Genomic DNA, 13,672 nt, shown 5'->3' with positions numbered 1-13,672 from the left:
TCTGTAGACCATTTAGACATCACAACATAAACTCCGACATTCATACATAGCAAACAGCTTTTTAACTGGTTTCTGACACACAGTTGGGTGGTCTGTTGAGCCCGATCTGTGATACAATTATATATTTTTTCGATTTAGTCGCAATAACTTGTATCGTCATTATTTTTCAATGCTTAGGAAAATACATATATGTCGGAGAAGTCACTATTATTAACACCATCGTCAGACATCATAGGGGCGAATAAGGTGATCGAACTAAAAGAAATATTGAGTACAGCAATCACGTCTGTTGTCTTAGAATAACCTAGAAATCGTATTTTGGCGTTAGCAAACGAAAACAAATGACATTTCTTAAGATAGAGGCACCGCTCTTCAAGAAGGCTGGTTGGTAAGTGTGTAATCGCGTCTACGCGCCTCCATAGGCTAGGCGCTGTCGTAGCATGAAGTTAGCCGAGTTCCGACGATACCGCAATCGTGCTGCCATCTCGCGGGAAGCGTGCTGCATTTTCTTTAGCTACCAAACTAATGACCGTCTCCGACATATGTATATTTTTTTTTTTGTTTAGCTAGTCGAATAGTCGTGAAGCCTAAACCTAGTAAATTATATCTTCCAGCATTGCCCAATCGGCCAAGTTAATAATGGCCTTTGTAATATACCTGACATACGCACTACAATTTTATGTTCCAATGGAGTTCATAACTAGGATGCTAGCAACAAGGAAATCAAATTCATATGAAAATCTCATCCAGATCACGATCAGGACTTGTCTGGTCACACTTACAGGTAATTTGAATGTTTTACGTCAAATTATTTTTTCTATCTTCACTACAGTTATCTTTTTATTTTAATAATCAATTTAAGTCAAGCTAATATAGTTTCAGGTTAAATAATTATAACAGCACTTGATAATTATTATACACACTATATTTTGCGAAATAAATAAAATTAAACAGTAAATTACAGCTGCCATAATTTATTAACGGTGTAATAAACTCATAAAATCCAATAACGCAAATAAATAAACATTATCATAAAATACGGTAAAGTTATGTGTATTTGCAGTTTCAAAGAAGAGCTTGTTAGATCCGCCTCAATTAATCAACAGTTAAATTATTTCATTTTCGCACATCCAATAGCCAGTTTAAATGTAATCTATACTAATATTATAAAGGGGAAAGATTTGTTTGTTTGTTTGTATTGAATAGGCCCCGAAAGTTCTGAACCGATTTGAAAAATTATTTCACTGTTTGAAAGCTACACTAAAGATCATTACTAAAACTCCAATAATGTAAACCAAGGTGTAAAAAAATTACCTATTCTTTACATCGCGTGCCCTGCGAAAACTATTCATGATAGAATAAAATAATGTACTACGACTTTGTAGAACACATTATTATTTACAAAAAGTGTCGCCACAGCATATGTCTCACTATATAGTTATGCCGCAATAAATGTTCTTTTATTTAAAAAAATAATACAACGTCAAATATCGTTGCAATTTTTGTTAAAGACCCGAGCGGAGCCGGAGCGGGCCGCTAGTGTTTTAATAAAATAATCATCATCATTCGAGGAATATCGATAAATCCAGAGTGTCAGTTAAAATACCATCTACAAAGCTTGTTTTATTTTAATATCAACCCATTGAAATTTTACCTAATTTTCCGAACACAAAATATTCTAATATATTAATTTATTCGAACAGTTGCAATTGGAGCAGCATTTCCCAATTTGGAATTAGTGATCGGTCTTGTTGGAGCAATCTTTTTCTCGACTCTTGGGCTTTTTATACCGGTCGCCGTCCAAACGATTTATCTTTGGGAGAAAGATTTCGGAAGATTCAACTATATTCTGTGGAAGAACATAATTATTGCCATAATAGCCATTATAGCCTTGGTTTCTGGAGCCTATGTGTCCATTGATGGCATATTGGAAGACTTTGGCAGGCATACTGTCATTAATATTGTAGATGAAAATTCAACTGTTACATAACAAGTCCAAGAAATATGCTGGTTCACATTTATTCCTAGAGCTTTCTCGGAAATATTTCTAAGGAAATATAAATTAATGTATCAGATGCTATGTTAGAGTAAAGTAGAATTTTTCTAATGTTTTATTTATTTATGAAAATACCACTTCTTCTTCTTTTTCCCAATCATGTCGCTCTTGACAGAGTGGTCATAATCGTCATGTAGTAAAAATATATATTATAGTACCACCACTCACATATTATTTATAAAAATTTCGAACTAAAAATTTGTATGCTTTGTAATTAATAACTATTTCATATTTCTTACACATTTAAATGTATTTGCAAATGTTAAAGCATATTAATATTTTTATTGCGCTAATTGTATTCTAGCACTTATGTTTCACATGTATATATTTGAATGTGTATACGTTTAACATGTTCTCGTGTTCTCGTGTTCGTACGTGTTCTCATAAAACGGTAATTTGTCCAAACTACTTAAACTTAGGAAGTAGTTAAAAATACTGTTGCCGATTCGGCTCTGTATACCATTTACGTATATAATTTAAATAACTCTACAGATACATAACAAAAACCAAAGCAGTATTATTCTAGACTATAGTTTCACCGACAGGAGTATACTTTATATCTATATTCAAAATTTTTCACAAAATTATCACCAGTAGACGATGCAAAACATAATACAAATATTTATGGGTTTGTGCAGCATTCTGCATTTAGCTTCTTTTAAACTTTTCTATCACATCTTTTTTTCGATCTGTTCTTTTCTCTATATACTGTTCAATTTATTTATATGCATCTAAATGTATTATTTGTATTAAATGTATTACTTAAAATAACTTAAACTTAAAGTAAAGTAAACTAACTTAAGCTTAGAGTAACTTAAAAATACTTAATAAATGTATTACTTCTTGATTATATGAACCAAATTTTTACTTTATTTTATATTACGTTAATGTACCTCGAATATAGTACAATGATAATTATTTCTCGATATATTAAAACTATAGAACTAATATTCGGATTTGATAACACATTTATAAATAAATCCAAATAGTCCTCTTAAACTTAAAATTAATTCCATTCATTAACTATCTCTTTGATCAGTTTTAAACTTAATTTTGAGAATTAACCTTATTAAATCATGAAAATTAATAACAGAAAATATCTGCAATTTTGTACAAATATGATTTGAAACTGACAGGCAATAAATAAAAATGTAAAAATGTATTACAATATTCCTTATGTTCTTAAAGGTGTCTCCGTTGAATTTTGACCTTCAAATATATATATAGCAAATTTGTCTCGATAGGTCAGCAAGGGAAACAAATGTTAAAACTGAAGAGATTAATTAATGTATGGTTTCTTGTAAATTTTATAAGTTTAATAATATTAATGAAATTCATTTAGTATTATTATCGGCCGTCATGTTATATAATATATCAATATTTTCTTCGATTTTTGTGAGTCGTAGATGTAATTAAAATTGATTTAAAATTTAATATCTTGTTTATTATTTGCGTTTGCGAAGTGCTTCCGATGCTTCAAAAACTTTACAGTTTCCGTGATCTCAGATGACGAAGGTGTTATTTTATTCGTCGACATTTGAATATTGTGCTAAATGCCGTCTTAAATTTTAAAAATGGTGCGTGTACTTATGTACGCGCGTAAGAAGTTATACTTTATTTTTATTAAATTGATTTATTTTTTTTATTTATATGTCGCCGCAACGATTTTTAGAAACTTGATTTTAAGTTTATTCATTATAAAATTATTGTTTAAATTATTTAATGACGATTTGTTGATTTGTGAACAATGTCGCAATGTCAATGTTGTTAATAATTAGGCGATGTTTTACTACGAGGCCGAATTCCTTTAACTACTTCCATTTTTGTTAAAATGGTGGTAGTCACATTTATTGTGATTGGTCAAATCTAAGACATGAATTACTTTCGCTGATAGATTATTTTAGTGCTAATATTTTAAAATCAATTGTAATAAAATCAAATCAATTTAACAAAGTAAAACTGCATCGATTACCTTAATAATTATTTTGTAAAAATATTGTGGGTAACTCTAAATGTTATGGTGTTGAACAAATGGTATAAAAAGGGAGTGACCTGCGTCACACGGGCACTTTTGCTCCAGCTCTCGGAAAGGAAACATTGTGAGTACAATCTATGTCGGTTTGCATTTAAAAATGTTTAACTAGGTAATTCTTGTGAGTTCAAAATTAAAAGTTGTGAAATAATTATGACTTACTTCTCATTAGTAAAATTCATTTGCATACCTTCCTTCCAAGCCACGATTTAGTGGTTTGTATTTCATGTAAATTACATACATTGAAATCACGTCTTCCCTTTTATTTACACCCATAACCTCATTTTATTCGACATATATTTTAATCAATTTGAAAAAAAATCGATTAAACAACATCCTAAAACACGCATATTGGACATCCCTTTTCTTGACATCGTATAAATTCGGTAATTCTCGGTACGGTTCGGAAAGTTCACCTGCGGCTATATTCAGACTCGCCAAGTTACGTCGGTCGTATTGTTATGAGCGATTTAGTGGGCAACTTTATTTCTGTTAATTTTGTGTCACGGTGCGCGCGCATCGTAAAATATTACTCTCATAAATTTTTCATAACGCGCCTAAAGAAGTATAACTTCAAAAAAGAATCTGGACTCTTACATTTCTTTACTCACAGAAAGAAACATGAACAGTGTCTTCAGGACTGGCCAAGGACCAGGCCAGGACTAGCAGTTAGTTCGACTTTTTTTTTTTTTTTTTTTTTTTTATTGCCTTTGTAGGCAGACGGGCATACGGCCCACCTGATGGTGAGTGGTTACCGTCGCCCATGGACTTCAGCAATGCCAGGGGCAGAGCCAAGCCGCTGCCTACCGCTCAATACTCTCCATAAGCCTCGTTTGAAGAAGGACATGTCATAGCGCTCGGGAAACACCGTGGAGGGGAGCTCATTCCATAGCCGGATGGTACGTGGCAAAAAAGATCTCTGGAAACGCACTGTGGATGACCGCAGTGGCTCCAGGTAGTATGGATGAACTCTACTCCGGTGGCGGGCGGTGCGATGGTAAAAACGAGATGCTGGTATCATCTCGAACAATTCCTCAGAGCACTCCCCATGGAACATACGGTACAAAATACAGAGGGAACCGAAGTCCCTCCGCAGACCCAGAGGCTCCAAACGATCCGAGAGAATGGGATTATCGACAATCCGAACGGCCCTCCTCTGTATGGAGTCAAATGGAAGAAGCTGGTATTTGGGAGCCCCGGCCCAGAGATGGGAGCAGTACTCCACGCGAGGCCGGACTTGTGCTTTATAAAGCAAAAGTCTTTGTCCAGGCGTGAAGTACCGCTTCGCTCTGTTGAGGACTCCCAGCATTTTGGACGCCAACTTGGCTTTGCCTTCCAAATGACTCCGAAACTGGACATCGCTCGAAATGTCGACCCCAAGTATCCCGATACTCTCGGAAGGTTGCAGGGATACTCCTTGGAATTGCGGCGCCATGACAAAGGGGTCCTTCTTCGCAGTGAACGCGCAAACCTGTGTCTTCAACGGGTTGAATTGAACTAAGTTCGATTCACCCCATTTGGAGACTCGCCCCAGAGAGTTCTCTAATTCAGACACAAGTTTTGATCGTCTCTCTTGCACCACGCTCCGAGAGAGACTCTGATGGCCGATATATCGCGCATCTCCCGTGCTATCATCTGCATAGCAATGCATGCCATCAATAGACAGCATGTCATTGATATACAGGATGAAAAGCGTGGGGGAGAGCACCGAACCTTGTGGAACGCCAGCGTTAATGGTCATGGTATCAGAACAGTCACCGTCTATAACGACCGTGATGCTCCGCCCATCCAAAAAGCTAGCGATCCACTTGCAGAGACCCTCGGGGATTCCGTAAGATGGTAACTTCGATAGAAGTGCCCTATGCCAGACCCTGTCGAAGGCCTTCGCGATATCAAGGCTCACAGCAAGAGCCTCGCCCTTGCTCTCCAAGGCTTCAGCCCACCTGTGAGTAAGGTATACAAGAAGATCGCCAGCTGAGCGACCGTGACGGAAACCGTACTGTCGGTCACTGATCAGCTGGCGATCTTCAAGATACTTCAGGAGTTGTGTATTTATAATTCGCTCCATCACCTTGGAAAGCAAGGAAGTTATCGCGATAGGCCTGTAGCTCGATGGGTCCGACCGGTCACCCTTCTTGGGGATAGGGTGGACGTGGGCGGTCTTCCATGAAGACGGAACCCTGTTAGTGCAATAAGAGAGGCGATACAAACGCGTTAGCGCAGGTGTCAGCTCAGGGGCGCACGTTTTCAAAACCACTGCGGGGATGCCGTCTGGCCCACTCGACTTATGGACGTCCAGGAGTCTGAGCTCCCGCCTGACTGCACACTGTGTGAAGCAGATTTCCGGCAGGGAGCTATCACACCGGGGGATGTTCGGTGGTGTGGCACCCCCGTCGTCCACAGTCGAGTTCGAGGCGAAGAGTTTGACCAGAAGGTCAGCCTTCTCTTTCGCGCTGTGGGCCAGATTGTCATCGGACTTGCGCAGTGGTGGGAGACTAGACCTGCAGAAGTTTCCTTCTGCAGCTTTGGCGAGCGACCAAAAAGCACGGCTCCCGGAGGGATAGCTCTTCAATCGCTCGCCAACTCTAGCGACGTGCTCCGACTTCGCCTTGGCAATTACCTTCTTGTAGGACCTGGAAGCGGCGTTATATTTCCGCCTTTCCCCTGAGATGTTAGGATCCCGACGTCTCCTGGCATTATCCCATGCCACGTATGCGGACCGCTTGAGGTGTGCAGCATCCCTGCTGGCATTGTTATACCATACTTGAGTATTCATTTTCACTAAAAATAATAAACAAGAGATTAAGCTTAGTTAAAAGTAGTTTTAGTTATTTATTAATTAGGAGGATCAGAAGAAAAGTTCAGAAGGTTGCGTGTTCGAATCACGTTGCGGTCACCAGTTTGAGAGGTAATGACAAAAGGGAGATCTCCTAACGAGCGAGTGAAATTTGCTCAGTAGACCGACGGTCCGAATTTCGTTGTTTGGAACTTGTTTATATGTACATACATATACAAACTTATCTTCAAACTGTCGTTAACGGAATCTAGGCATCTGTTATAATATCTTGTGTTCATCAACAGTTCTGTTTTTGTTTAGTTAAGTACACGAAGAAGTTTCTAAATAAATAATTTAATTTAATAATGTTTTTCTTTTCTTTTTCGAATTTCAAACCCTGGAGTAGACAAAATAAGTTAGCATGCTTAGGTCTTGCAACCTAGTTTCTATGTTCTTTATTCAATTCGGATTTTTTTGTGCGTTTGCAAAGTAACGTGCATCCAATGTATTATTTATCTGATGGAAAATAGTTACTGCCATTCATAAATTGCAGCAATACAACAAGGCACACTGCTAGGCCATCCCATATCATAAGCTATCCTTGAGCCTCGCTGGAAAGAAAACGTGTCATTAATTAATTAATTTATCAAACATTAATTAACTTATTAAATTCGTAATTAAAAAAATTCTTATTGTTCATGTTTTCTAAGTCTGTACAGAATTGCAGACGTATCGTTCAAACTTATCTCCCAACCTATCTCCAATAAAACACAGAATAGGTACTTCGTATTGATACGATGTCTCATCTATACTAATATTACAAAGCTGAAGAGTTTGTTTGTTTCAACGCGCTAATCTCAGGAACTACTGGTCCGATTTGAAAATTTTTTCAGTGTTAGATAGCCCATTTACTGAGGAAGGCTATAGGCTATATAACATCACGCTAAGATAAGCACCAATAAAAAAGTTTCAAAATCAAAATCAGGGTTTTTCCCTTTTGAGAGCTTTCGCTGCGTGCGCTGCGGAAACGGTTAAAGTTTCGCTAAAATAATGTATAACAGAATTGTTCCCCTTTAAAAGATCTATAAAAAATTCCGCGACGGCATATGTCTATATGTTAAGGTTGGCTCACTATTGCTGAAAAATTTAATTTTATGCCAAAGTAACTATTCCACGCGGACGAAGTCGCGGGCCAAAGCTAGTTCGGAAATAAATAGTTTTTATCTACCTATTCGCTGGTAGCCTAAGGGGCTATTCCAGCTATGCTCGGTCGGGTAGGTGAGCTTACGGGCTCAACTTGAGAGAATTTTCTAACACAGCCCTAGGAGCAGTGCTTCGCAGAATCTACCATCGAATCGGAATCGCCGCCCACTGAGAAGATCCGGCGAGAAACTCAGTGGGCTGTATTTATGGGTTAGTTTGCTTGTTGCACTTTTCGATTGACGAGCTTGACGAGGACGGTGATCGGTGCTAGAAAAGCCTGAAACTACCGATAGAGGATTCGACGGATCCGAAGAGACATGTTTCAGGCGACGGCGGCTTTGCGTTGCCTCGTCGCTTAAGTCCGATAAATAACTAGTGGCAGCCACGAAAAGAGAGTTATTGTGTCACTCATCTTTGTCGACGTAGCGTGCTGACACTACTTTAAGATACGCTATCATAAGGTAAAATATCGATTCTAAATTTATATCGTCGTGAAGGTTGAAATTCCTCACATATTATGGTGCTCCGACGGCTATCCTGAAAAAACGGGAATGGATGACCTGGACAGAGTCACGAAATGTGTGCAAGTTTTGGTACAGTGTCACCTTATTACGAAGGGACAATTTGCTTCGTTTGCAGATCATGGGGTAGAGTTGGTCGAGTAGGAACACGGCTTGGTCACGTACTGACTTAGCGTGGGGACCAAATGTCATCCCTCTTTCGAGGGTGACGTCTGAGTACATGGCATGGCCACGGTGTGGACTGGCCAAAGATTTTGATGACGGGGACGAAGCTACCGCGCCTAATTCATGCCGAGATACTAGCAGTTGTGTCGGGAGGATTTACCATATTTTATTAGTACAAATTCTTCAAAGAGCGTTAATACTATTTTTGTTTTTTTTTTTTGGTCAGGAGGAAATCGCCGGACTTTCGCCCTCCCCTGGGGATGGAAGGCGGGGCATGTCGGAGTTGAACTGACTAAAACCTCCTGTCGCTCAACAACCCGCGTCCGAACCTCGCATGAGACAGAACCCACGAAAAGGCAAAGGGGGGAAAGTGAAGCGTTTAGTGCGGAGCACATCTCTCCCATCACCCTCCCCCTCGGGACGCTGGACCAGTGGTCGTCGGCGCCACGACCACCAGCCCTCTCGGTCGGCAGGCTATCCGGAGCCCGCCTAGATGGCGCCGGTTAGAATGGTCTATCCTACGGAATACCCCGCTGGGTCAGAACCAGCGTGGGTCGAGGATAGCCGGCTTTCCATCACCCGGATGCTCTTGCGTAAAACGCGTGCAGAGCAGCTTGCACGTCGTCTTCTTAGGCCCCCTTCGCCTGTCCCCAGACCGACATATGAAAGGGACCCGAAACACTCAGAGGGCCAGGGCTTGGGCGAGATCCGCCTCCCTGGCCGCCGCTCGACGGCGGCGGGCTTGCGTGTCTCTCACGCGCCCCGCCACCTCCTTCTGCAAGATGGTGCACTCGCAGAAGTCGAGCATCGCCTTCCACGACTCGTCGTCGCCGAGCATCGATGCCACAACACTCGACAACGACAAGTCGTTTTCTATTTTTGCGACGAGGACACGGCGCCACCCCTCCCATGCGGGGCAGGCGACGAGTGTGTGCTCCGCCGTGTCCAAGTCGCAACCACAATGGTGGCACTCTGCCGTCAGCTCGGTTCCGATCCGGTGCAGGAACTCACCGAAGCAACCATGCCCAGTGAGCACCTGCGTGAGCCAGAAAGTGAGGCGTCCTCTGTCACGATTCATCCAATTCACAAGAACCGGGCGAATCGCCTCGACGGTCCTACGACCAGCCGAAGGATCGGCCAGCCGTCTGGACCATGACTCCAGCACGGACCGCCGAGATTGGGCCCTCCGCGCTCTGACCACACTGGGACTGGGACGTGCCACGCCCCGGGTACGAAGGTCAGCCCGCCACTGATAGTCAGCAGCGAGCGCCTCCGCCTCCAGGACCCAAGGTGGCGTCCCAGCCAGTACACACGCCGCCTCGAAAGAGATGGTGCGATAACCACGGATGACCCTGACCGCGATGGTGCGTTGCGGCCGTTGCAGCAGCTTCGCTACCCCCACGGCCAGGGACTGGCCCCACACGGGCGCCCCGTATAGGGCCATTGATCGCACCACCCCTGTATAGAGACGGCGCGTCACCTGGTCAGGCCCCCCGACATTGGGAAGGAACCGGCTTAACGCGCCGGCCACCCCCAACAAACGAGGGACCAGATTCTGAAAGTGAGCACGGAAGGTCCAACGACTGTCCAGAATGAGGCCGAGGTACTTCAACTGCACCCCAACCCCGATACGAACGCCTCCAACCACGATATGGGCATCGACAGGTGGCACTCTCCGGGGCCTGTGGAACCACATGGCCTCGGATTTACTGAGCGCCACGTCGAGGCCCAATCTCCTGATTTTGCCGACGACATGCGCCACCCCAGCCGTAGCAAGACGGGCAGACTCAGCAAAACTCCCCCCCGGGCCACGACCAACGTGTCGTCTGCGTAACAGATTACACTCAGGCCCATGAGGAGGGCACCCCTCAGCACCCAGTCATACCCGATATTCCACAAAAGAGGGCCGAGCACCGACCCCTGTGGAACACCGCGCACGACCGGGAACCGGTGCACGATCCCACCGTGTCCGGTACACGTGACCGATCTGTTTTCCAAGTAGGAACCCACCAGCCGGCGAAGGTAGGGGGGCACTCCGTGTCGTTCCAGCGCCCCCCCTATCACGGACCAGGGCAGGGTGTTGAACGCATTGGCGATATCGAGTGACACCGCCAAAGCCACCCCACCCCCGGAGACGGCCTCATCCGAGAGGGCCCGCACGCGAAGGATCGCGTCTACCGTTGAGCGGCCCTCTCGGAAGCCATACTGCTCCGCCGACAGATCGGGTCCCACCCTGACCAGATGCTGGATGATGCGGGCTGCCAGAATGCGTTCCAGCAGCTTGCCCACCTCATCCAGCAACACGATGGGACGGTACCCAGCGGCAGTATCCGCCGGGCGCCCCTCCTTTCACAACAGCACGAGTCTGCCCGTCCTCCACGATGAGCGTTAATACTATATAATTTATAATATTGCAGATGTGCTCAAAGGACGCAATGACAATAATATATATTCGGAGAATTCAATTCTCTGTAAAAGGCGGTGATGGATATATTACGTGCTCTCTTGGGGGTTGGTGCTTCCCGCTTCCGTAGGTTTAACCCGCGATTCCCTACAAGTGACCCCTGGGTGGTGCTAAACGGGAGCCGAAAACATAACCGGTGGTAGGACCTAGTCCGACTGGCTGGCGACCACCCTCCAACTAGAGTCCGCCGCCAAATAGCCTAGCTGTGTTCCGGCGTGTGGGTTGGAGAGCCAGTTCTATCCCTTTCCTTTCCCCTTCCTTGTTGGGGGTGAGTCTTGGTGACGCCTGGAACTTGCGGAGCAGACGTGCGTGCGAACTCACGGGGCGTGATTGTTTGACGGGGGTATAGGGAGACCCAGTGAAACGGTACCCGCTGCCGCCCGCCGGTCAGTAGGGGACCTGAACCCGGGTGTCTCTACTAAACTCCGCCCCGGGAAGCTGTCCCGCCAACCGGTGTAAAATCCTGTCGTGCGGTCGTCGTGCCGGAGTCGGAGACCGGAGTGGATCCCGGCGATCGCACGCAGAGTGGACTGGGGGCCCTTCCATGCCCTGCGTCAGTCTCTCACGCAACCCGTGGTCGAGCGCGTACTATGTTCCGCGCTTCATTCAGGTGTTACTTCGATCTCACCTCCAACATCCTACCTCTCCTAATCCTACTCTCCGAAAATTTAAAATCATGAAGTCGACAAAGAAAAAGAAAAGGGTTTCACAGGCGGTTCCCCATTCCACATTTAATGTGGATTTCAGCAATGTCAGGGGCCTACATAGCAACCTTGACGCCGTACACCACCACCTTGAGACGGCGCAGCCTGCCCTGCTTTTTTTAACGGAGACGCAGATATCTGCTCCGGATGATACCTCATACCTTGAATACCCCGGCTACGTATTGGAGCACAACTTCCTGCGTAAAGCCGGGGTGTGCGTATTCGTCCGGGCTGATGTCTGTTGTCGCCGTCTTCGGGGCCTCGAACAACGGGACCTGTCCCTCTTGTGGCTGCGCGTAGATCACGGGGGCCGTAGCCGAATCTACGCGTGCCTGTACAGGTCCCACAGCAGTGATGCAGGTTCAGCTCTGTTTGAGCATGTGCAAGAGGGGACTAACCGCGTGCTTGAGCAGTACCCATCTGCGGAGGTGGTGGTTCTTGGAGACTTTAACGCTCATCACCAAGAGTGGTTGGGGTCCAGAACCACTGACCTCCCGGGTCGGACTGCCTACGATTTCGCCTTGGCCTACGGCTTCTCCCAGCTGGTGACACAGCCCACCCGTGTCCCAGATATCGAGGGGCACGAGCCTTCTTTGTTGGACCTTCTGCTGACCACAGATCCGGCCGGATACAGTGTGGTGGTCAACGCTCCGCTTGGATCGTCTGATCACTGCCTTATTCGTGCTGCCGTACCACTCTCTCGTCCTGATCGTCGAACGACGACCGGGTATCGAAGAGTTTGGCGGTATATGTCAGCAGATTGGGATGGATTGCGTGAATTTTACGCATCCTACCCATGGGGGCGGTTCTGCTTTTCCTCTGCTGATCCTGACGTCTGTGCGGACCGTCTTAAAGACGTGGTGCTCCAGGGGATGGAATTGTTTATTCCCTCCTCTAAAGTGCCCGTTGGGGGTCGCAGCAGACCCTGGTATAACAATGCCAGCAGGGATGCTGCACACCTCAAGCGGTCCGCATACGTGGCATGGGATAATGCCAGGAGACGTCGGGATCCTAACATCTCAGGGGAAAGGCGGAAATATAACGCCGCTTCCAGGTCCTACAAGAAGGTAATTGCCAAGGCAAAGTCGGAGCACGTCGCTAGAGTTGGCGAGCGATTGAAGAGCTATCCCTCCGGGAGCCGTGCTTTTTGGTCGCTCGCCAAAGCTGCAGAAGGAAACTTTTGCAGGTCAAGTCTCCCACCACTGCGCAAGTCCGATGACAATCTGGCCCACAGCGCGAAAGAGAAGGCTGACCTTCTGGTCAAACTCTTCGCCTCGAACTCGACTATGGACGACGGGGGTGCCACACCACCGAACATCCCCCGGTGTGATAGCTCCCTGCCGGATATCTGCTTCACACAGTGTGCAGTCAGGCGGGAGCTCCGACTCCTGGACGTCCATAAGTCGAGTGGGCCAGACGGCATCCCCGCAGTGGTTTTGAAAACGTGCGCCCCTGAGCTGACACCTGCGCTAACGCGTTTGTATCGCCTCTCTTATTGCACTAACAGGGTTCCGTCTTCATGGAAGACCGCCCACGTCCACCCTATCCCCAAGAAGGGTGACCGGTCGGACCCATCGAGCTACAGGCCTATCGCGATAACTTCCTTGCTTTCCAAGGTGATGGAGCGAATAATAAATACACAACTCCTGAAGTATCTTGAGGATCGCTGATCAGTGACCGACAGTACGGTTTCCGTCACGGTCGCTCAGCTGGTGATCTTCTTGTATACCTTACTCACAGGTGGGCTGAAG

At 45.3% G+C, this 13,672-nt stretch overlaps 1 protein-coding gene across 1 annotated transcript in view; it reads left to right on the top strand.

Moving 5' to 3' along the window:
* LOC114244047 (proton-coupled amino acid transporter-like protein pathetic) overlaps window positions 1-3,689 on the top strand; it is a 38,640-nt gene extending 34,951 nt beyond the window's left edge. The window contains exons 9-10 of the mRNA XM_028175745.2: window positions 615-784; window positions 1,704-3,689. Of these exons, the coding sequence (XP_028031546.2) occupies window positions 615-784; window positions 1,704-1,990 (457 nt within the window). The 3' untranslated portion in view covers window positions 1,991-3,689. The remainder of the gene's footprint in view (window positions 1-614; window positions 785-1,703) is intronic.
* The last annotated feature ends 9,983 nt before the right edge of the window (window positions 3,690-13,672 follow it).

The sequence above is a fragment of the Bombyx mandarina genome, chromosome 13 (genome assembly GCF_030267445.1).
Source record: "Bombyx mandarina strain Sakado chromosome 13, ASM3026744v2".
NCBI lineage: Eukaryota > Metazoa > Arthropoda > Insecta > Lepidoptera > Bombycidae > Bombyx > Bombyx mandarina.
Note: the sequence above shows the minus strand (reverse complement) of the source record. Positions and strands in the feature narration are given on the sequence as shown.